The 22681-nt window shown below is 53.6% G+C and overlaps 2 protein-coding genes across 2 annotated transcripts in view; one reads left to right on the forward strand and one right to left on the reverse strand.

The window, feature by feature from the left end:
- LOC308057357 (endogenous retrovirus group K member 24 Gag polyprotein-like) overlaps positions 1-22681 on the forward strand; it is a 201440-nt gene that overhangs the window by 86009 nt on the left and 92750 nt on the right. The window lies entirely within an intron of this gene.
- On the reverse strand, positions 7624-12040 carry LOC308057348 (vigilin-like; the record flags this gene model as incomplete). The annotated part of the gene is made up of 4 exons (XM_080411467.1): positions 10916-12040; positions 10364-10579; positions 8506-8712; positions 7624-8028 (listed from the first exon to the last, which is right to left on the reverse strand). Exons 1-4 carry the CDS (start codon positions 11123-11125, stop codon positions 7624-7626), a joined length of 1038 nt encoding a protein of 345 aa, XP_080267593.1. The 5' UTR covers positions 11126-12040.

Here is a 22681-nt window from a genome sequence, read left to right on the forward strand (position 1 = left end):
GGGGACAGAGGCTGAGGCACTCGGAGGCTTTGAGACAGCCCTCCACCATCACAGGGCTTCAGCTCATCATTTCTGTGTCAGAGCCACCAGGCAGGTGGCCCCATCCTCCCTGAGAGACTGCTCAGGGCACCTGTACCCAGCTCCAGGGGGCTGGACACACAGCCTCGGATCCATGGGGGGGAGGGGTGCTTTAATCCTGGGAGCAGGATTTCTGACAGTGCCCCTGGGGAGGAAAGCCTCCTCAGGCCTGGAAGCCTGAGAGACATCCCTGCGCTGCTCCACATGTCACCAAAAGCAGGGGCTGAGGAAGGCTGCTTTGGGGCCCGTCGAGGGAACCAGCTCCCCTGGGCTGCTCTGCAGCCACCGGCTGCTGTTGCTGTCGCGCGGGTCTCAGTGCTGCTCTGCAGTCGGCCGTCACCTCCCCGTGGGACACTCCCCAGCGCAGCACACATCTGCACTGGCTCTCCCTGGGGACAAAGATCACAAGCGAGGGATGGGCTTGGCTTTGGCCCCAGCCCCAGGCTGCCACCAGAGAGACCTGCCACCCCCGCCCCAGCTGTGCGATGTGGGCACCACGTACAGCTGCAGATGTGGGTCAGGGCAGCTGTGGGCCGGGGGCAAGCCCCGTGGCGGTGCCCCCGGCGCTGGCAGCAGGCAGAGCTGGGGAGAGCGAGGGGCAGCCCAGGGCAGCCGGCAGCTGGCGGCGGGGCCCGTCAGGGTGCAGCACCCTCAGCAATGCCCGGCTCCGTGCGCCTCGGCCCCAGGGCTGCAGCGCAGGGCTGGCCCCAGCTGGGGCTGGGCTGGGAACAGGCAGGCAGGGCCCCTGGCAGCCCCGGCACGCACCTGCTCCCTGCATGGGGCAGCCTGCTCCTTTGCAGTCGACCCCGTGGCATCCAGAGAAGAGCCCTGCCCTGGGCCTGAGCCATCTCGGCAGGGATGAGGCCTTCCTCAACGTCCGTCCCTCAAACCCCTCCCTCCGGCCCCCACAGTCCGTCCCTAAAACATTTCCCCTCGCCCCCAGTCCCTGCGAGCAGGGAATCCGCCTCCCCAGCTGTGAGCCCGGGCGGCGCAAGCCCCCCCAGGGCTCACCCTGCCACCCATGTGGTTCCTGGAAGAAACACCATCCCACCATGCCCGCAGGCAAACCGCTATCCCTATGGACACAATGGGGGCAGCCGGCACGGGGGTTGGGGGTGGGGGGGTGGGTGTGGGGGGGTGTCACTCTCGGGGCTATCCTAGTGAGCAACACTCAGAGAGGCCAAAAACTGGAGTGCAGGGTTGATGCCGGCATTAGAGCCGGCTGCAAGCGAAAGGCACTCAATGGGCATGGGCGCTGCTGGGAGGGAAAGCGCCACGTCAGGACGGTCGGGAATCTCGGCTGGCTGGGAGGGAGCTCCATCGAGCGCTCAGAGTCGAGGCTTGAGATTCTTGCAGCCACGGAGGTTTTTGCACAGAGAGCTGTGCTAAGCAAGGCCCGTTTATCACTTTGGCTGCAACACGAGGGTGCTGCACCCCTGCATGGTGCTTCCCCTGAGCCGACAGAGAACTTTCTCTCCTGGGCTTTGTTCCCTCTGGGACAGCGGCTGTGAGCGAGGCAGGGCTGTCAGATATGCGCAGCTGGGGTCGAGGGGCTCAGAACGGATAAACCCCCCGGCCCGCGCCCGGCCCTGCCCCTCTCTTACAGCCGCCATGGCAGTTCCCCTGCAGCTGAATAGAACCATCAACGCTCTGTCTTCAGTGGGGTTTCTTGTACATAGAAAAAAGGGACAGCACAAAGCGTGAAGCAAAGCCAAGAAGGTGGCACCTGCTTTTAAAAAAGAATACATTCAGTACATCACAAAAAAATGCGGTGGAACTCACTCTTCCAATTGGGTTAGGCAGGAGGAAAATGGATTTGGAAAGCAAATAAGAATCGCTCACTTCAAGCTATAAGGTGGCTACTAAACACAGACTCTCCCGTGCATGTCCTGCTCATTAGTTCCACGCTTTGGAAGTGCCTGCGGTTTCCCTGAAGCACCTTCTCTGGGTTACTCTTCCAAAGGGGTTCCGGGGACATCTGCATAGGGAAGCTGCCTGAAGCAATCACCGTTTGTTATCCTGTCAGGTTTCAGCCAGGGCAGATAGCCTGTGCATGCAGGGACTACAAACTGCAGGCATCGCAACTTATGGACCCCAAGAAAAAGGGGGTACATGATATGAATTTACGGTACAAGGCTGTCACTGAAGCAAGCCATGTGAAGTGGAATATAGTACTTCTAGCAACAGTGAAATAGTGTACATTGAAAGAGTATTCAACTATATACAAAAAAGTCATGAAAACTTTTTTTCAGGACATTTCTCAAGATCTTGAGAAATAGACCTCTGTTTACTGGTAAGGGAAGAAGAAGTAAGAAACTAAAAAGTGTCCATCCCAATACACACACCACCACCACAAACACCACCACCCGCCCCCAAATTACCTCAGGTGAACCGCGGCCTTTTGAAAAAGGGCCAGCATCTAAAGCGTATGTAGTGACCTGGAACAACGTTGCTGCATATTTGGGATCCAGATGATACAGGGCAGCGTGAGGATTGCTAACATGGACAGAACAGCGGGACTTACTTTGCCTCTTTATCTCAGTAGCTAGGTAAATAGCTAAGGATCGAGGCTCTTGTGGCGAGGTGTCTGCTTACCCTTGAGCAAACAGTACTTCAGTAAGTGCAAAACCAAACCTGCAACATCGGGAACGGCAGTTTCCTGCTGACACGCATTTTTTTCCAAAAGGCAGGTGTCTGCTTCCTATCCGGGGCCATCTTTGTGCACGCTAAAAATAGTTCATGCACTTAGTGCAGTGTTCAGAGTTTTGAGAGATGGACAGCAGTGTCTGGATACACCTGGGCTTCTTGAGCTTCCTGAATTTTTTCAGCGGTTGATCTCGAAAAGCTTTTCTTCTCTCCTTTTCTCTTCTGGTGTGCTTTCAGCCTCTTCTCCAGAGACCTGTTTTCCCTTTCTGTTTCTTTGCTTTTCATTTTCCTGAAACGAAAGACCCTGCAAACCTTGACATTCCACAGTGTTATTAGAGAGGTAAAACCACGATCAACTGGAATCAGTTCTCATTTTAAACAAAGGGAGCTCATTTTACCTTCTTTCCTCTGAAAGGCTCATCAGCTGTTCCGGGTCTACCGAGGAGTCTGCTGTGCTCTCGGGGGTGGTTGGAGGCAAAGGTACAAGTGCCTGAACCGGAAAGGTTGAAGTTGAAAGGTGGCAAGACACCTGGAGTAGTAAGCTACCGTTTTCCAAATTGCTACCTTAGCTCCTCAAATAAGATCCCTTTGGTTGCTTTGCATTATCCACATTTGCACGGTCGCAAGATAGGCTTCAGGAGCTCTGATGAATTGGGATGATGGGCTGCCCCTTCTTGCGGGCTGGGGCACCACAAACTGGAGGGGCCTTGGAGGGTAGGACAGACCCTTGCCAGCTTCGTTCTGCTGGGCTTGCTTCTGCCTTCCTGGGACACGGTTCTGCCGTTATCCCTTGGGCAGCATTATCCCATTCTGGGGCGTGAGCCTTTTATTTTTAAATCTGCGATTTTGTATTTGACTTCTTGTAGGTATTTAGATTGATTAAGCACATTCCCAATGCATCTGAGAAACAACCTTTCTGGTTTTTCTTCTCTATCATTAGAGGGTGGGAAAAGTCAAACAGACAAGAGATCTAATGACAGGAGGAGGCACAGCAGCTGCTTGGACCTATCAGAAACTACTGTCATACATGAGAAACGTGTCAGTGTTTCTTGGCCTGACATCCCTCTACTATTTCTGATTTCACCACCATACCTGCCCCTGCTTCTCTGTAGAGGATGAACAGAGAGGGTGCTGTGTGCAAGAAGTCTTTTGCCTGGGGCTCTGCGTTTGCTTCACCTGCACGGCTCCTTTGATCTTCCAAACGCACCCATGGAACACAAAAGCACGTGCAGCAAAGTGACCTCGTGGAAGTGGACAACACCTAAACCAAAATCCACCAGCAGCACAATAAGGAATTGGACCAGAAGCCCCAGATTTTGAAAACCCTCAGCCCCTCCTCATACCTGTGCACCTGTCCACAGGTGCTGGCACCTCCTCGGCTGATGGAGGGGAGGGGCCGGCCACCTCCTCCCCAAAGATGTCCCCGCAGTTTTCAATCACAAACTGCACCAGCACGTTCCCCTGCACACATCAAAGCCTTGGCCTCAGCCTACGAGTTTTCTCCCTTTGAGCCTCCCAGTTCTCCCTGCCATCCCCCTGGGGAGGGAGGGAGGGAGCGAGCAGCTGTGTGTTGCACAGCTGGCGGCCCCGCTTGAACCACAGCAGCCTATGAGCAACAGTTAGCTGGTTGATGGTGAGAGTGCTCATCCTTCGTCCTCCATCAGGGTGCGGGCGTCTCCCGTATCACACTTGGACGCACAAAAGCCTCAGCAATCCGGCTGCTGTTGGAGCTGCTGGAGAAGCTTTTTGGGCGAGCCGACGTATTTGTAGTGGCCAGCGTGGCAGTTTGCTTTATACCGTTGCCCTGAGCGTGGGCATCTGGAGAAACTGCCCATCAGTCAGTGTGCAGGGATGACGGCCGCAGGGGACAGCGAGCTGCAGGTGATGGTCAGCGGCGGCACCGTGTCTGCCTGCGTGTTGTCCCGGCTCTGAGCTAATGGCGCTGCTCCCCAGTGGAGCATCCATCGAGCCTGAGCACAGGCTGTGTCTTAGCCAGAATCCGAGCAGGAGCTGAGGGGACAGTGACACCTCCAGAGGTGCCATCCGGCCCCCACCTCCCTGTGTGACTGTGCTGTGAGTCATAAAGCTCAGCCGTGATGCCCACTGGCAAGGAGTCTGGGCCAAGGGATGATCCCAAAGTCCTCCCCTAGGACGCACCACCAAACAATATCTGCCCAGTCCCCAATTATCACATGGCAGACGTAGTCAGAAGAGAGGAAAGATCATTTTATTGAGGACAGCAGCTGCGGGCTGGGGGGGTGGCGGCTACCCAGGAGCCCCAGGGCTTCAGGCAGGAAAACAGCACCTGCAACAATAAGAGCCAGGAAGCACTGCTAAAGCCACAAAGCCAGGACGAGGCGTGACTTGGTTGCCCTTGCTTTGGAGAACGCTTCACAAAGTGCCTTGCCTCAGCACTCCCGCCCAAAGGACTGGTTCTCTTCATTTACTCCAGCATCCTGAGCAGACAATAAAAGCCTTACACAAGCAGCCTGCCACAGCAAGAAAGGATCTTCCTGACTTGCCGTTCGGTTCTCAAATGTTACGTTACTGCCTGTGGAACAGGGTTTAATAGGCTGTATTCCCAAGGCCTCTGACTCCCCTTTACTGACCTGGAGCCCCGCGTTCGTGCTTTTCCCAAATGATATTTGTTCTGGTGTTTGGTCCACAGTTCCCCGTTCTAATAGTGCATTCCACCACTTCATACGTCGACTTTTCAATCGCTTCGTCCGTCTCTGGCCGGCCCCCTCGCGGGGAACACGGAAACGCAGATCGGGACCCCCCACTCACTTCACAGTTGAACTGTGTCTCTCACACACATCACACTTGCCGGGCAGCCCTCAGCCACACAGGCAGCATGTTACATACAACTCTAGGAATGCTGACAGTTTGCGTTAGCACACAAAGTACGTGTTTCAATGAACAATTGCCAAAAAACAAGTTCTAATTTTTTCTGGCCCTAAGCAGGGCCCTAAGCAGGGGCCCCTCTGCTCTGTTGCACCTTCTTCCCCCAGTTTCTTACTGGAACTAGTAACTCCAGCTCATCAGTTCCTTGACCATGGCTTCAATCTGTTCCTGAGCCACATGCACATCTTCTGTAGGCCCTTCCAAAGTGATGTTATCCTCTCCTCCAGTGAATTTGATGCGAACCTTGAGGTGAAAGACAATGAATCTCTTAAGAATTTGCCAAGATCCAAGCCAGGCCAATGCTCTTGGTCAGGCCTAGACCATCGATCCCTGCCACTAAGAGATGCGCCTCTTCCCAAAAAGCCCAAACAAAATCCCCACAATTTCCCAAGTCAGTAACTTAACGATGTCGGCCATATGGCAGTGCCTAGAGCCCAAGGCTCTGGTGCTGTCCCGGTTTCTGCAAGGGCTTTGGAGAAGTTTACTCATCTAGCCTTTATCTAGATACCGTCTAACTCACCAGGGAGAAGCCTTGCTGCACTCAGCATTTCCAGGTATCCTGCTACATCAGTTCTCAAAACAGCACCACATAAAGCTTCCTTGGAAGGGCTCAACCCATGACAATAACATAGGATGAGCAGTGTTTGCAGCAGTAAAAGAGAGGGTTCCCTTGAACAGCAAAGATCTGTGTCATTTCCCCCTGGGTTTACCCACGCTAGAATACACCTCTCTCTCCCGTGACAAGTGATCTGGACTAAACCTTTTTCTACGCCGGGGGTGCTAAGCTAACCAGCTCATCCATACCTTTGGCATCTGCTGAGTTATTTTGGCCAGGTTCTGTCCTTTCTTTCCAATAATGAAACGATGAAGCCAAGAGGGGGCAGAGACCGAGGAGACGGTAAAACTGTTGGCCTGAGAGACAGAAAAACAGAGAAGCTGTTTGATGGACAAACTGGAAGAGGCCTTCCCAACAATTCAGTTCCAATTCCCATGCTGCACCTCCGGTATTGACTTCTAAGCTGCACCTCTAATGGCCCAAGAGAGAGCACCCCCGCTACAGCCGTCAGTGCTCACAAATGTATCTTCATGGGACCTTCAAAGGAGGCCTAGCCCATCTTGTCAGTACCTTTGCAAAGACTTCAGTCAATGCTTGCCCCAGTTTTTCAGGCTCGCCTCGCAGTATCACCGTCTCCGAGCTACTGTCAATGGGTGGGATCTCGACAGAGACTCCAGTCTTCTCCAAGATCTCCTGCAGGGAATTCCCCTTGGGGCCGATGACATACTTGTGCTGAGACTTTTTCACCTCCACTGCAATAGTAGTAGTCTTCTTTTTCTGTAGGGGCAGAGACACTGAGGCGTCAATCACAAGGGGGCGGGGAAGGACAAGAGCGACAGGAAGAGGCACAAGATGCAGTCAGACTCTGCACCCAGCAAAGAGCAAAGCCAAGCTGAGCACAGTGGCTCGGCAGTACCCTAGCACCCCTTGGGCCCCTGCCTACAGAAAGCCTTGTGCTCAAAAATTCACAGGGGAAGTACAAAACTAGCATGCTGTGTCAAGCTCCCTGGGACACGGCATGGAAGAGACCACACGCACACACAGGCATGTCGTTGTCGTTGTCGTCCCCCCCGTCCCCCCGTTGGACAGCAGGGTTCAACTCCCAGCCGTCTCCCAGGCAGTGCTGTGATGCAACACTGTGCAGGCTATAAGCCGATTGTTGAAATCCAGACCGGTACAAATACAGACCTAACCACGAGGAAAAACAGCCCAGCAACCCACAACAAGGATATTCACAGCAGCGTTGGCTGTGGGAAATAAACTGGAGTGACATTCGCTCTTCAGCAACTTCTACTTAGGTAGCAACTTTGATACTGTCAGCTGGCCACCACTGTAGACTTCACACTTCTTTCCTTCCTTAGTAGCCCCGGTGTGAACAAGAGCCAGGGGAGCTCTTGGTGGCCTGCTAAGTCCCACGGTACAGAAAAGCGAGTAATCTGTCACGTCCCGGATAGTATCAGCCCGGCTCCCACTCTGCCGAGTGAGGAAACGGTAGGATTCGGGGTCATGTACTGCAAGGGCTTCTGAGCCAGATGCAACGGAGGGATGCACAAAAGTAGAACAAGAAGGGAAGAGTGCCTAGGAGCAGGTGCCAGGGGAAGGTGGGAAGCTTTATGGACCATCCGTACCTTCTCCTCATAGATCTTCTTAACTCGAGCCACAGCCTGGGCTAGTTGCTCCTTTTCTCCGGTGAAGACTATCTCGGTCTTGTTGACACTGGGTGGAGGAATGTTGATGCGCGTCCCTGTGTCCTGCATGAGCTCCCTCACCAGCTTGTTGTAAGGGCCAGCAATGAAAGGGTGGTACACTTTCTCCACGTCCAGCCGCTCCACGGCACGCTTATCCTGGAAGAGCCCACAACAGACCTTGGTGGGAACTGCCCTCTATATTACAGTCTCTGCCAGGCACAGCTAAGTTCCCAGGGGTGTCCTGCCTGACACTCTGGCCCAAGCAACCTTCTCAGTTGGCGGGCTTGTAGATCTCCACCTCTTTCAATCTACAAATACGGTTGCTGCTGCTGCTCCTTGTTTACGATATTCACCCCTGTGATCTCCTGCCTTATCTCAGCTGGCACCTAAGACGCGTCGCTTCAACTCTCAAATGCTTGTTTTGGCTTCAGAGATGGACAAAACGCAGCACAAGAAGTTTCAGGACCTGGCAGCGGTGCTCACACAGCCAGCGAGTGGCACAGCATACGTCTCCGTTCAGGCTAACGTTAGCCACTGACTGTAGCCACGGTGGCTGCAAACTCCGACTACACCACGGGGAAGCAAAATGGCTGAGCAGCCAATGCCATGAGAGAGATCACAGTACTGAGGTACCTGCTCAGCGGAGATAAGCAGGATCTCGTGCCGGGCCTTCTCAATCCCTTCTTTAGTGCCGCTGATCTTGATCTGGTTGCTGAGGTCATCTGGGCGGGGGACCTGCATTTTGGTTGCAGTTTTGAGCTTCAGGTCCTGCAGCTTCTCACCCTTCTTTCCAATGACAAAACGGTGGTGCTCCTTGGGGATGGCAACTGTTGCCGAAGCCTGCAGCAGAAGAACCAAGCATCTGTGAAAAGCCTTGCCTGCACTGGCAGATCCACAGGAACAGAGCCAGGGAAAGCAAGGTAGACGCTGCTCAGTGGTACTGCTCCTCAGAGCAAACACAACGCCTTCCCAGCACACTCTGTCTGAGGGCTGACACTGTACCAGTTGATCTACAGCGCCTCCGTGCCAGGAGTATAGACCCCACCTTTCCCTCAAAACCCTTCTGTTTGCACAGGAGCGGTACTCTGAATTAGCAAAGGCCTTCCGACACAGACGAGGAGGTGCCTCTCCTCCAGTGTAAGACACCAGACAACAACTGAGATGACAGCGCACAGCTGGAGTTTATCTGAACTCTGACACCTGCTGCCAAGGCTACAGAGAACAAGACATACAGTATGACTCCTAGGAAAGAGAAATTCAACACCAGAAACCTACTGCAGGAGGCAGGCAGCTAGCAGATGCTCACCGCTACTTAAGTGCTAAGGTGTCTTCAAGTGTAGCACGTGCTGCTCCTGGGACTGCTTCTAGAAGGCCCCACATGCAAAAGGGGTCCTTCTCAATCTACCATTAAAGGGCTGGTCTATACAAGGGCTTCCTGACTTCTTCCCTTCTCACTGAGTTTGTACAGGTCTGGTAGCTGATGACTGCTATCGTGCTCCTGGTCCCTGTGATTAGGTAACCACTAACAGCAATCAGACAATGAACATTCAAGCTATAATGGAAAAATGAAAGATGAAGAAAAGATCACTCGGTGTGACTTTTCAGCTCTGTGTTCCTGTCCTGAAGCCAGCCAAGCGTAAGAGAAGCTGGAATACAGACACACCTTCCAGACCTGGGGCCAGGGCAGTAGGAGGTATATTTGGGAACAGTGGCTCATGGATCTGTGGCGGCACGACCTGAACTGATTTTTCAGATGCACATTGTGGATGTAGGGTTTTGTTCCTTTCTCTTTCCTCTGGCAGGGTATGACACAGGGGCTGAACAGCACTAAGCAGACATGGTATTAACATCGCATTACCTACCTTTGGCATTATACTTTAAAACACACTGCAACACCTGGCTGCGATACATCCTAACAAGAGCTACCACCTTGACTATGAGCTCAAGAACCTTAAGGTAAGAGATCAAAACCTAGAGGACTGAAGCAACCGAAACAACAGGGTTGTGGCTCCTTACCAGTGTGCCTTGAGCTACACAAGGCAGAACCCTGACCCGAAGCTTTTGGCTTTTGGCAGGACTTCCTTTTCTCTACTTTTCTTTCTCCCAGCCTTCCACGTTCTTCTCTGAAGGGCTTCAGGAAAAGCACAGTCCCGTTCTCACACACTACTAGCTTTGTGTGTGAGGCTCCTGCACCCCCTCCAGCACCAGCACCTCAGCACAAAGTCACTGGTTGCAACTCAAATGTTCCAGAGATCGCAGACTCCACGCTTCATGCAACACCACGGCCTGTAATTACCTTGGAACCCTATTTTAAGCCTCATTCCTATTCCAAATTGCCAATTGGGTGCTTTGAAAACGTATGGCAAAGCTGAATTAGTCATGTAACAACACACCTCTTTGGCTTACAAGCACATGGGCCCAAGGGTCTCAAAGCATTTGCGAGTCTTGGGGAAGAGCAAAGATGAAGGCAGAAACAGTTAGATGCCCTCACCTGAGTCTGCAGTCGAGCGACAATCTGCTTCCGAGCCTTCGTGACTGCTTCCGGCTTGCCAGAGACCACGATCGAAAGGCCCTGGTCCTTTGCGAGAGACAGCTCCAGGTGAGCTCCCGTCTTCTGCATGATGTCAAGGCAGATCTTGGCCTGCTTGCTTTCTCCCAACTGATCCATGTCCTTGTATTTCCTCTCCTCCAGTGGCACATGGAACACCTGCTCAGCCACGGGACAGACACAAGCAGGGCACAGCAAGGTGTCAGTGTGCTTTTGATTGTCAGTGCCTCCCTCTGCAATCCTCCCTTCAGGCCTGTTCCAGCTGTCTGTGCAACAGGGATGCAGAGCTTTGTCTGGGCAGTTTTCAACACATCCCTCCCCCTCCAGAGCCGTCCTAGCATTCAGCCGCAGTCTTCCTTGTGCCCCAGGGCAAAGGACAGCAAAGAGGCAGTTACTCTGGCACACTAAGGGATTTCATACTCCAGGGAAAGCTTCGCTTCACCTACTTTTTGGAGGGATGAAAAGGAGGGAGATAAGACACCCACTCCCACCAACCTGAGTGATGACAGAAGCCTTTATTGGCCGGATTTTGCTCCAGGGCCCAGCAGGTTCCCGGGCAGCTTCCAAACATGGTGCTTTTTCAGGGAGCGCAGGGAAGGCTTCCTCGTAGGTGGGAGGATCCTTCTCTTCTTCCGAGTTTAAAGCTGTTACTGGGGTGAAGCAAACAAGGCCAATGAGATGCTCTCCCCACAGAAACGCCCCCATTCATAGGCAGTGCAACTCTATTGAGGCATCATCAAAGAGGGACAACAAAGGACTTGTGCACTACTATTCACCCTGCTACAGTTATGCTTGTGGAGAGCAGCCGAGTCGGGAGCACAGCTGAGCTCAGCACAGCACAGACTGCAGTAGGTGCCGCTATGGATGCAGGAAGCAACCGTGCAAGTGAATGGTGGCAGCAAACACAGCACATTATCGCCAGCTTTGTTGAGAGGAGCTTCATCAGGGGACAACAGGCCAAGGAGAAAGAAATCAAAGGGACACAGCAAGGCTGTAGGTCAGAAGGGGACAGGACAGACACATGCCCAGGAAGAAGGCAGAGAGAAGCAGAAGCACTCTAGTTGGGGCAGAGTCCAGGGAAAGCCTGTAGCTTATGTTCGACTCAGCTGGGCACTGGGCTGTGCCAAGCGGGCCAGCTCGCAGCTGGAGAATGGGTGCCGAGACCCATCAGTGAGTCAGCCAATACGGTTATACTGACTTTCCCCAGCACCTGGCTGAGCAAAGGAGGAAGTGACAATCCAGCACACTGATCCCACGAGGCTCTCTTGCAGCCCAATGACCCCTGCTTGCACATGCCCTGCCCCACGGCTGACAGCGTTGCTAGCCAGAGCTCTGTGAAGATCTGAGGCTTGCCTCCGCCTGGCCCTGCACTGTGCAGCACCACCGATGTGCTCCTGTTGGTGGAAAGCCAGAGTCTGGCAGGCCGCCAGCCTAGGAATGGCGAACGCCGTGCCTGGACACTTAGGGGGAGCCGGAGGCATGGAGCGAGCTTGGCTAACAGCAAGGAACCTTGCCTGCGCAGTCTCTATTTAGAGGCACATCACAGGAACTCAGCTGTGTCTTCTCACCTTTCACCTGCTGCTGCGTCAAGCCACTGCGGTGTTTGGCAAAGCTCTCCTGGCTCAAAACTGCCACCGAGCTCATCGCCGACTTCCCACGCACACACACAATCCGGGTATGCCACTGGAAGAGACAGAGGAGGCAACACTGTTACCAGCACCACTCAAGATGCACACAAGTCACTCCAGGAAGGCAAATGACGTGTTTCCTGAGCACTTTTCCAGCCGGCCTCTTGAGAAGCGCCTACAGGGCCAGTCTGCTGCCCTGTTCTCTTGCTGAACCACACAGAAACTGAGGGGGGATTTTTCCTGATAGCACAGTGGGCATCAAAACCAGAGCTCCTCGTTAGGAAGGCAGAGGATGTGCAACCTAAGAAGCCTCTTGGAAAGGGGGACACCCCAAGCTGGCTTTACCTCTAGTAGGCCCGCAGCTAAGCCTGTGCTGGGCACGAGGCCGAGGGGCCTGCCGCCATCGTGGTCAAGAAGAGATGTGTGTGACCTCCCAACATACGGGTGGTCCCTCCCCTGTGTGCCCTTTGTCAGCCGGTTGCCAGGGGAACAGCCCGACTCGTTCCCATAGCAACCGACCAAAGGGTGCATGGGGGCGGGGCCACCCCTGTGTTGGCAGGTCACGCACTTCTCTCTTCTTCACCAGGATGGTGCCCCGGGACCGGCTTTACCTCTCGTAGGCCTGCAGCGAAGCCTGTGCTGGGCACGAGGCCGAGGGGCCGCCTCTTCCCGCCAGCTGTGCGCGCGTGGCAGCGGCGGTCGGGGTCGCTGGCTGCGCGAGGCGCGGGGCGCAGGTGAGGAGACGCGGCGGGAGGGGGGCGGCCAGCGGCGCTGCCCTCCCTCAGCGGGGCTCGGGGGTCTGCCTGCGCGGCGCCCGTCTGGAGGGGCGGTGCAGGACAGCCCCTTCCCCGGCTCTCCGGGAACTCTCCGGGAAGCCCCTCTGGGGTGCTGAGCAGGTGCTGGTGAGGAGGAAGCAGTCGAGGGGAGCTGCGGGGTGGGGCACACACACACACCCACCACCACCCCCATACCCACAAACACCCCCACACCCCGGTCCATCCCTAAAATCCTTCATCAATTCCCACCCGTCCATCCCTAAACCCCTTCCCCCCGCCCCCTCCCCTGCCCCCGCCCCTCTGTCCCTGGCATGGCCCAACTGCCCAGCACCACCAGACCACTCTGGCCCAAACACCATAAGGCAATGGTTCCCACCTGACAATAGCAAGTCGAGGAACATTTTTTTTTTCCTAAATAGAGAGATTTTTACTTTGTACGCTGCCGACTACGCCGAATTATGTTTTGCTGGCTGACTGGATACACAGCAAAGCTGAACTCCACATCAAATATAATCAAATCTATCAAGTATATCAAATAATGGAATATATCAAATGCAGTTTCTTATATTGCAATAAAAGAAAATAGCATGCAATATGATAAAAGGAACCAGTGGCAGTTACTGTGAGCGATATGATAAAAGAGCAATAGGAGCGAAGCACCAAATTGTCACTGCAAAGCCTTAACGAGACTAAGGAAAGGAGACATCACCAATTCCAACCCCAGCATCACACAGGACCACCCTTTGTCTGGGAGCGCCCTTGCAGCCGGCACCAGCAGTCTCTCGGGAACTGGGAAATTCCCCTGGAGAAGGTGCCAGAAAGGAATCCTCTTGCTGCTTCTCAACCTGCCCTGGCAGACATATGACGCACATCATAAAAGTTCTGCTCCCTGCTTTCTGTGGTGAAAAATTGACCAAAACCTTTTGCACTCATGCAGAGCCCAAAAAATACATTTTGGGAAAGGGCAGCATGGCTCCCCTGGAGAAGGTTCCAGGAAGGAATTCTCTTGCTGCTTCTCACCCTGCCCTGGTAGCCCTGTCAGGCACTGAGCAAAAGTTCTTCTCCCTGCTTTGTGTGGTGAGAAAATTGACCTCTTTTCATTGGCAATCATGTACAGCCCAAAGAAACTCACCTTGACAAAGTGCAGCAGTGCTCCCCTGGAGAAGGTGACAGGGAGGAATTCTCTGGCTGTTTCTCACCCTGACCTGGAAGCCATGTGATGAGGCACAGAGCAAAAGTTCTGCTCCCTGCTTCCTGTGGTGAGAAAATTGACCAAAAACTTGTGCACTCATGCAGAACCAGAGCTCACCTTGTGAAAGTGCAGCACTGTTCCCCTGGAGAAGGTGACAGGAAGGAATCCTCTTGCTGGTTCTCACTCTGTCCTTACAGCCATGTGAGGCACAGCACAAAAGTGCAGCTCCCTGCTCTCTAAAGTCAGCAAAATTGACCGTTCACAGTTGCGCTCATGTAGAGACAAGACTTTCTTACTCAAAAGCAAACCCCAAAAAGCCACGTAGCCTTGGGAAACCCCTTGTCCTTCCGTGTGGCTGGTGACTTCCCATGGCTCTTCCGCAAGGCAGGAGAAACAACCATGAATTTGGAAGCCCACGTAAATTCAAGTACACTTAGTCCTCTGACAGTCACTGCTTATGGGCCAGCAGTCCTCTCACCCCTCCACAGATCTGCCTCTTAGTCCTCTAGCAGTCATCCTCCATGGAGGGACCACAAGTCCTCCATACCTACCTACCAACTCACCAGAAATGAGTCAGACCACACAAGAAGTGACACTGCCTGACCTGCAGGAGATATATTAGACCAGTAACGATGGTTTCAAGACAGAAAAAACACCACCATCCACCAGCACAGCAGAAAAACAACCAGAAGAAACTTTGTACACAAACCAATGGCCCCCATCCAAACCCTGCAAAGGCTAAAAAGCTGAGAAAAGGCACTCTCCACAAAAAAAAAAAACCACACACAGAACACAAGATCACACTACCATTACCCCAGGAACCCAGGTCAGCAAACCCACATTCTGTCCATAACAATAACGTGCTTTAACACTTTACTCGCTTAACCAGTGGCATACCATAACCTTGTTGCCCCCAAACCACAGCACATTGTAGCCCTAAGGCAACACTAGATGGAACACAAAGTCCCTTGAGATCTCTGCCAAGGCCTTCAGGTGGTCCCTGACCTCAGGCATCACAACCTTGAAGTGGGAGCCAGACGGAGGCACCAGGACATCACCGGCACCCATCTTCACACCCTGAAACAGGGCCTGGGATAAACGCTCCTGGGGACAGAGGCTGAGGCACTCGGAGGCTTTGAGCCGGCCGGCCACCATCACAGGGCTTCAGCTCATCATTTCTGTGTCAGAGCCACCAGGCAGGTGGCCCCATCCTCCCTGAGAGACTGCTCAGGGCACCTGTACCCAGCTCCAGGGGGCTGGATACACAGCCTCGGATCCATGGGGGGGAGGGGTGCTTTAATCCTGGGAGCAGGATTTCTAACAGTGCCCCTGGGGAGGAAAGCCTCCTCAGGCCTGGAAGCCTGAGAGACATCCCTGCGCTGCTCCACATGTCACCAAAAGCTGGGGCTGAGGAAGGCTGCTTTGGGGCCCGTCGAGGGAACCAGCTCCCCTGGGCTGCTCTGCAGCCACCGGCTGCTGTTGCTGTCGCGCGGGTCTCAGTGCTGCTCTGCAGTCGGCCGTCACCTCCCCGTGGGACACTCCCCAGCGCAGCACACGTCTGCACTGGCTCTCCCTGGGGACAAAGATCACAAGCGAGGGATGGGCTTGGCTTTGCCCCCAGCCCCAGGCTGCCACCAGAGAGACCTGCCACCCCCGCCCCAGCTGTGCGATGTGGGCACCACGTACAGCTGCAGATGTGGGTCAGGGCAGCTGTGGGCAGGGGGCAAGCCCCGTGGTGGTGCCCCCGGCACTGGCAGCAGGCAGAGCTGGGGAGAGCGAGGGGCAGCCCAGGGCAGCCGGCAGCTGGCGGCGGGGCCCGTCAGGGTGCAGCACCCTCAGCAATGCCCGGCTCCTTGCGCCTCGGCCCCAGGGCTGCAGCGCAGGGCTGGCCCCAGCTGGGGCTGGGCTGGGAACAGGCAGGCAGGGCCCCTGGCAGCCCCGGCACGCACCTGCTCCCTGCATGGGGCAGCCTGCTCCTTTGCAGTCGACCCCGTGGCATCCAGAGAAGAGCCCTGCCCTGGGCCTGAGCCATCTCGGCAGGGATGAGGCCTTCCTCAACGTCCGTCCCTCAAATCCCTCCCTCCGGCCCCCACGGTCCGTCCCTAAAACACTTCCCCTCGCCCCCAGCCCCTGCGAGCGGGGAATCCGCCTCCCCAGCTGTGAGCCCGGGCGGCGCAAGCCCCCCCCAGGGCTCACCCTGCCACCCATGTGGTTCCTGGAAGAAACACCATCCCACCATGCCCGCAGGCAAACCGCTATCCCTATGGACACAATGGGGGCAGCCGGCACGGGGGTTGGGGGTGAGGGGGTGGGGGGGTGGGTGTGGGGGGGTGTCACTCTCGGGGCTATCCTAGTGAGCAACACTCAGAGAGGCCAAAAACTGGAGTGCAGGGTTGATGCCGGCATTAGAGCCGGCTGCAAGCGAAAGGCACTCAATGGGCATGGGCGCTGCTGGGAGGGAAAGCGCCACGTCAGGACGGTCGGGAATCTCGGCTGGCTGGGAGGGAGCTCCATCGAGCGCTCAGAGTCGAGGCTTGAGATCCTTGCAGCCACGGAGGTTTTTGCACGGAGAGCTGCGCTAAGCAAGGCCCGTTTATCACTTTGGCTGCAACACGAGGGTGCTGCACCCCTGCATGGTGCTTCCCCTGAGCCGACAGAGAACTTTCTCTCCTGGGCTTTGTTCCCTCTGGGACAGCGGCTGTGAGCGAGGCAGGGCTGTCAGATATGCGCAGCTGGGGTCGAGGGGCTCAGAACGGATAAACCCCCCGGCCCGCGCCCGGCCCTGCCCCTCTCTTACAGCCGCCATGGCAGTTCCCCTGCAGCTGAATAGAACCATCAACGCTCTGTCTTCAGTGGGGTTTCTTGTACATAGAAAAAAGGGACAGCACAAAGCGTGAAGCAAAGCCAAGAAGGTGGCACCTGCTTTTAAAAAAGAATACATTCAGTACATCACAAAAAAATGCGGTGGAACTCACTCTTCCAATTGGGTTAGGCAGGAGGAAAATGGATTTGGAAAGCAAATAAGAATCGCTCACTTCAAGCTATAAGGTGGCTACTAAACACAGACTCTCCCGTGCATGTCCTGCTCATTAGTTCCACGCTTTGGAAGTGCCTGCGGTTTCCCTGAAGCACCTTCTCTGGGTTACTCTTCCAAAGGGGTTCCGGGGACATCTGCATAGGGAAGCTGCCTGAAGCAATCACCGTTTGTTATCCTGTCAGGTTTCAGCCAGGGCAGATAGCCTGTGCATGCAGGGACTACAAACTTTTTCTGTAACTACAGACTTTTTCTATTAACACACTGATCTTGCAGAGAAGTCATGCACTGTGCAATTAAAAACAGAGAACAGTGGGAAACTAGGTTTGGCCTTCAAGGCATTTCTGACCTAATTACATTGAACTTTATTTGCTCAGAAGCCCTTAAAAAGTGCTCCAGTTGAAGGCAGTTTCCTGATCAGCTCTGGGTTCAGACTAACTCCTATACACCTACAGCCGTCCAACTCTGAAAAGTCACACAAGGACTCCCTAAATCACCCCAGCTTTGAAGTGTCGTTTCCAGTGCCTCCCCCTGGGCCAGAAGCGTTTCCTTGCTGCCCCAAACGGAATTTCAAAGCTTCAGAGACACCCTTTGGAGAGCCTGCCCCACCTCTCAGCACCGTGAGGGATACCTCGTTGTGCTGGAAGACGGGACAGCGCAAGGCAATTCAGCATCCTACAGCTGGATGGCCTCAACGTTCGGGGCCAGCAAAGCACCCTGCCCTGCGCATTACTGCAAAAGCAGGCTGAAGGAGGTTGCTGTCCTACCAGAGCTGGAGGGGAAGAAACTGCAGTGAATATCACAGCAGGTACGCTGCCTGCAGCTGTTAGGTGCTACTGCTCAACGCCGTCCCAGGTAAGGAGTGCCGACACTTTCCTCAGCCTCACAGACCCCCTGCGAGCCCAGGGACCAGGCCTCACTGATTTAGGGCTCCCACAGGTGGGAATTTGCTCTCCGAGGAAATGCAGCCATTGCAATCAACCTTTCCTCCCCAAAACATCAGCTGGAACATGGATGGAACCAGAATGGGAAGCACCGAGCTCCATTACCCTGAAGCCCAGGGGGGACACCCTGATGTCGTGGATGGTTTACTTGTCCTATGCCATTCAAAAAAGCACCAACATCCCTCTGAAGCTGTACATTAGTTTTACCCTTGGGCAGTGTGTGTTACTGAAAGGAATCTTCCCAGCGAACCTCAGCTTCTCCTGATCCTCCTCTTCTTGACTAACAAAAGCCTTCCACTGGAGTGGGCTATGACTTTACTCCGATTGTGGATGACGATGGATTTGTGGTTTGACAGCGTGATGTAGGTCTTCCCAACTGTCACAGAGTTCCTGTCTAGCCTGATGTTGACATCTTCAGCTGCTCCATGAAGGCTTGCATGAATATCTTCACCTGGAATAAAGCAAAAGGGAGACTTTGCTCATCACCCTTGCTGATGGGAGTACAAGGAACAGAGGAAGCCACAAGGAACAGAAGTGTCACAGCCTTTAGCTATATTAGCAGTTCCACAGATCAATACATTTATCACATCCTGATAGCTGCACGTGTACAGCATAAGGATGTCCTGGACACCACCTTAAGCACCTTATTTCTGGGTGGGCTTGTAAAGATTTATCCCCAAGGTGACACTATCTACAGGGAGACTTTTTCAGATGTGCCCAGGTGGCCTTTGGGTTGTGATCCCACGCGGGTCACAGGGAATTCTGCATCTGAGTCGTTCAGGTGACTGAGGAGACCCCACCTCGGTCACGGCTCGCCCAGAGTCTCCTGCAAGCACGCCACCAGGGTTGTGTCTCTCCTGATCCCTTGTTGCCAACATGACAAGATGCCTGGGGCACGTAGGCAGAAGAGGGAGGTGAAGAGAAACAGGCAAAGCGACAGTCCACAGCAGGATGGGACGCAGATGAGAACTTCACTGTGTTGGAGCAGCAGTGCCTTCACTTGCTGTAGGTCTGTGAAGATAGGTCGGAACCAGACTGGTGGGGCACGGCCCACACCAACCTGTCCATCACAGCCCTGCAAGTCCATTTCTTCTGCCTGGAGCCTGTCGGTGCCTATGCCCGAGCGTGCAAGTCTACACTGAGTGTTCCCAAGCTGTCCCACAACCCGAGCGAGCACACCTTTGCTTTCCGCCTCAGACCGAAGAGGAGAGAGCCCCTGGCTGCGCACAGCAGCCGATTAACGCCTGGAGACTTTCTGGAGCACCTGCCAGCCCTTCACCCTCCAGAAGAGACCCCCACCAAAGCGTCCCTCACTGCCAGAGCTTCCAAACCTTCATTCTTCCCAACCAAGCAACTCCCGGGAGTCAACTAAGCTCAAACTTGAGCACCGAGCCTACTCTGCCTGTTGCAGGTGAGGGTCTCCCAGGTGAGAAGCAAACCCCAAACACGAGACATTCTCCATTGAAATGGCACTTCTGTGGAGCGTGTTTAAAGCCTCAAAGCCAGCCCCAGCTGAGAAGGGCAGCGACCCGGCCATCCCTGGAGAGCATCCCCCTGCCGAGGCAGAGCCTTCTCCTCGCTGCACGGGTTACAGCAAGGCAGCCAGGGGATGGACCTGCCTTTCCAAGGCTGCCACGCAACAGCACGGGGGAGAGCTGGCTGCCTTCTGGGTGGACTCCTTAAACCCTAAGCCAGACACAATGTGGCGAATCACAGTCGTGCCAGAAGAAAGAGAGCCCCCTCTCTTGGAGGGAGGTTGGGGAATGAATCACCCTTCAAACAGATCTCTGCAGCCATTCCTTCATCTCCACACATGGAGAGTTCAGCCTTCGTGCCTGTATAACCTCAACTTCTCTGCTCTTAAGGGAGCCCAGGAGGAGTGGGAGGGATTCGTGGCCAGACATGAGTTATGTTGCGAGAAACAGCAATGTCTCCAATGACTGGACAGCCTGCTTTCTATAACAGACAACTCAGCGTACAAAAATAAGGTTCAGAAGCGTTACAGAGGCAGGCGTGCTTTATAAGCCTTGCCTTCCCCCTCCGCTGAATCCTCAGCGTACGTTGGCAAGCAGAGGAAGCAGGACCCAAGAAATGGGAGACATGCACAGTGCTTTGAGCATGTACAACTCAGGTTCATGGAAACATGACATGAAAAATGCTCTACGAGACAACTAACTACTGCAAAATAAACTCCACGAAAACTATCATGATCTCCCTGTCTAGGCCCATGGACAGGTGGGTCTTGAAACAATGGGTATAGTTCTGATCTTAAAAACCAAGCTGAAGCCTTTGAAATGTAATCATTCTTTCTGCCCTTCTCCGAAGTACAGAGCAGCTTCTATACAAAGACTGAACAGGATTCCTCAACCTAGAAATGATATAGGAGACAGGTAGGTTTGTAAAAGTATGAATGGCCTGGGAGAAAGTGAACGAGGAAAAAATTGTCACCATTTGTCATAAAACAGGAACCTGAGGGCCTGAAATAGTATTAGTCAAAATTAGAGAAAAGTAGTACTAGTACTTTTCCAAGGAATATTCCTTCCTTTGGAACATGCTGCCATAGCTGCCTACAGACGCTCACCGCTATAAATCCACAAAGCAACTGGACAAAGGCTTGGAAGGTAAAACCATCAGAAGTGATTAAACAAAGACGTGAATAAAGCCTCCAGCACAGAAAAATGCTACCTCCAAGGCCCACGAGGGAGAAAGCATACGCACTGCCTGCTTCTACACGCTTTGCTGAGCATCCCCTACTGCTGCTCTCCTGGAGAGCACTTACACTCCTGGCTGCAGGCACCGAGGATGCTTCCGAAGGCTGGAGGGCTTTGCCGGAGCACCTTCTACCACAGAGAGAAGGATCTGGCATCGTGCTGACTGTGTAAACCCACAAACCTCCCGGTACAGACGAGAGCGTGCAGATGCCAGCGAGTCAGGAGGGAGCAGCAGGTCTTTCTGCCAGGCAGATAAACTGACACAGAGCAGAGCTGTCAGGGTTGGCCCAGGGCAGCTGCAGGCTTCATGTCCTGGGTGCCAAATTAGATGTGACATTTATTTAAGACTCTTGGTTGTTTAATATATAAGTCTGGAGGAAAAAAAAAAACAAACCACAACAAAACAATCTCTGTACTGTAACAGCAATGTAGCCCTAGGTATTTCACTTGACGGGGTAATGTCCATGGGTCTGTGGTTTGGGATGCTTTGCTGCCATGAAAGCACGTTTACTGAAGCCAGACGTACCTGCCCTATCGTTACTTACACAACACGATCTTATTACAGGCTGTCAGTTCTCTCATTCTTACATTCTTACATGAGCAGGACACAGCTCACTGCAACCTGAACAAAGCGACACCTGAACTTGAAATTAAAAGAGAGGCTTCTTATACAGCAGTAGAGCAGATGCTTTCGGCTGTGCACTCCTGAACGATGCTTTTTGAGACAGCAGGAACACCACCGTGTTTTATTCCAGCATCCATCTGCATGGCTATGGACACCGGTATCTTAGCACATCATGGTAACTTTTAACTATCTGAAAGTAAGAAATCCAGCACTGGGCCATCCTCTGTGGGGCCTGTTGTGCAGGAGGAGAGGGAATTTACAGAAGAGCTAAAATATCTTTCCCTTGATCAAAGCAAACCCTTGAACACGATTTCAAAACAAATTTCAGGTTTTATGAAGAATGTGTTCCTAGCATTCAACAGCCAGTACCTTCCTCCATCGATTACTGCTCTAAATATTAGGAATCTGGTAGCCAGATGGATACGGCTGAAGAGAAACAAAACAGCACTCTGCTGCCTTTCGTCCTCACCATAATATTCTTCTTCTATCCCTGTAACTCTCTCCTTGCTGAATTTGGATTTTAAACCTTTTTAGGAGTGCATGACAATCAGGTTCAGAATATTTGGGTAACAGGGAAAGCAAGTTTAAGTTAATTTGCCCAGTTTGTCAGAAAACTATGCCTGGCTCTCACCTCTTCTAAAAGAGGCAGGTCCTGCTGCTTTTTCACTGAAAATACAAGCAAGCAACGAAAGCCAAGCTCTTCACTCAGAAGGGTGTCATTGTACCTCCACATCAACCCTCTGAGCAGCTCTTTTGCTCCTGCTGCTATCACGATACCCAACTGCCTCACCACCACCAGCATATTCTGGTTTTTCAAACAGCATGCAAAGGTCTGCTGGCACCACTTCACCACCGGAGACGGGAGTCATTTCACCAGGCTAGCAATCTCTGGAAAGCGAGAGGAGTCCCCTGCAGCTGGATCCAGCCCTCCCCACCATATGCTTTTTGCTGCACCTCCCATAGAGCTACCTCGATCAGAGTCAGGAGCGCTGCTCTGAGCTGTTTTGGTGTCAGGAAGCTAATGGCATCACCTTCAAAGTGTGCTGGATCTCTGACAAAGGCCACCTGTCAGTCCCCACGTTTGTATTTCCAGCACTAGAGCAAAACACAGGGCAGTGACAGTCATTTTTAAGTGTTCCTCTGAGGCAGTGTTCATGAGCTACCTTCAGACATCATTAAAACCATCGTGCTGGTTACTCCAGCCCTAGGAGCAGGTTGTTTATAAACCTCACCATTAAATAACTGCTGCCAACACAGGGGTTTCTGCAGGACCATTGCCCAGGCTACAACAAAGCTCAGGGCACCCTAATCATCACTGCTGCCACAGGTGATGCTGTCAACAGCTAAAGTC

The sequence above is a fragment of the Falco punctatus genome (assembly GCF_963210335.1).
Source record: "Falco punctatus genome assembly, contig: scaffold_42, whole genome shotgun sequence".
Taxonomy (NCBI): Eukaryota; Metazoa; Chordata; class Aves; order Falconiformes; family Falconidae; genus Falco; species Falco punctatus.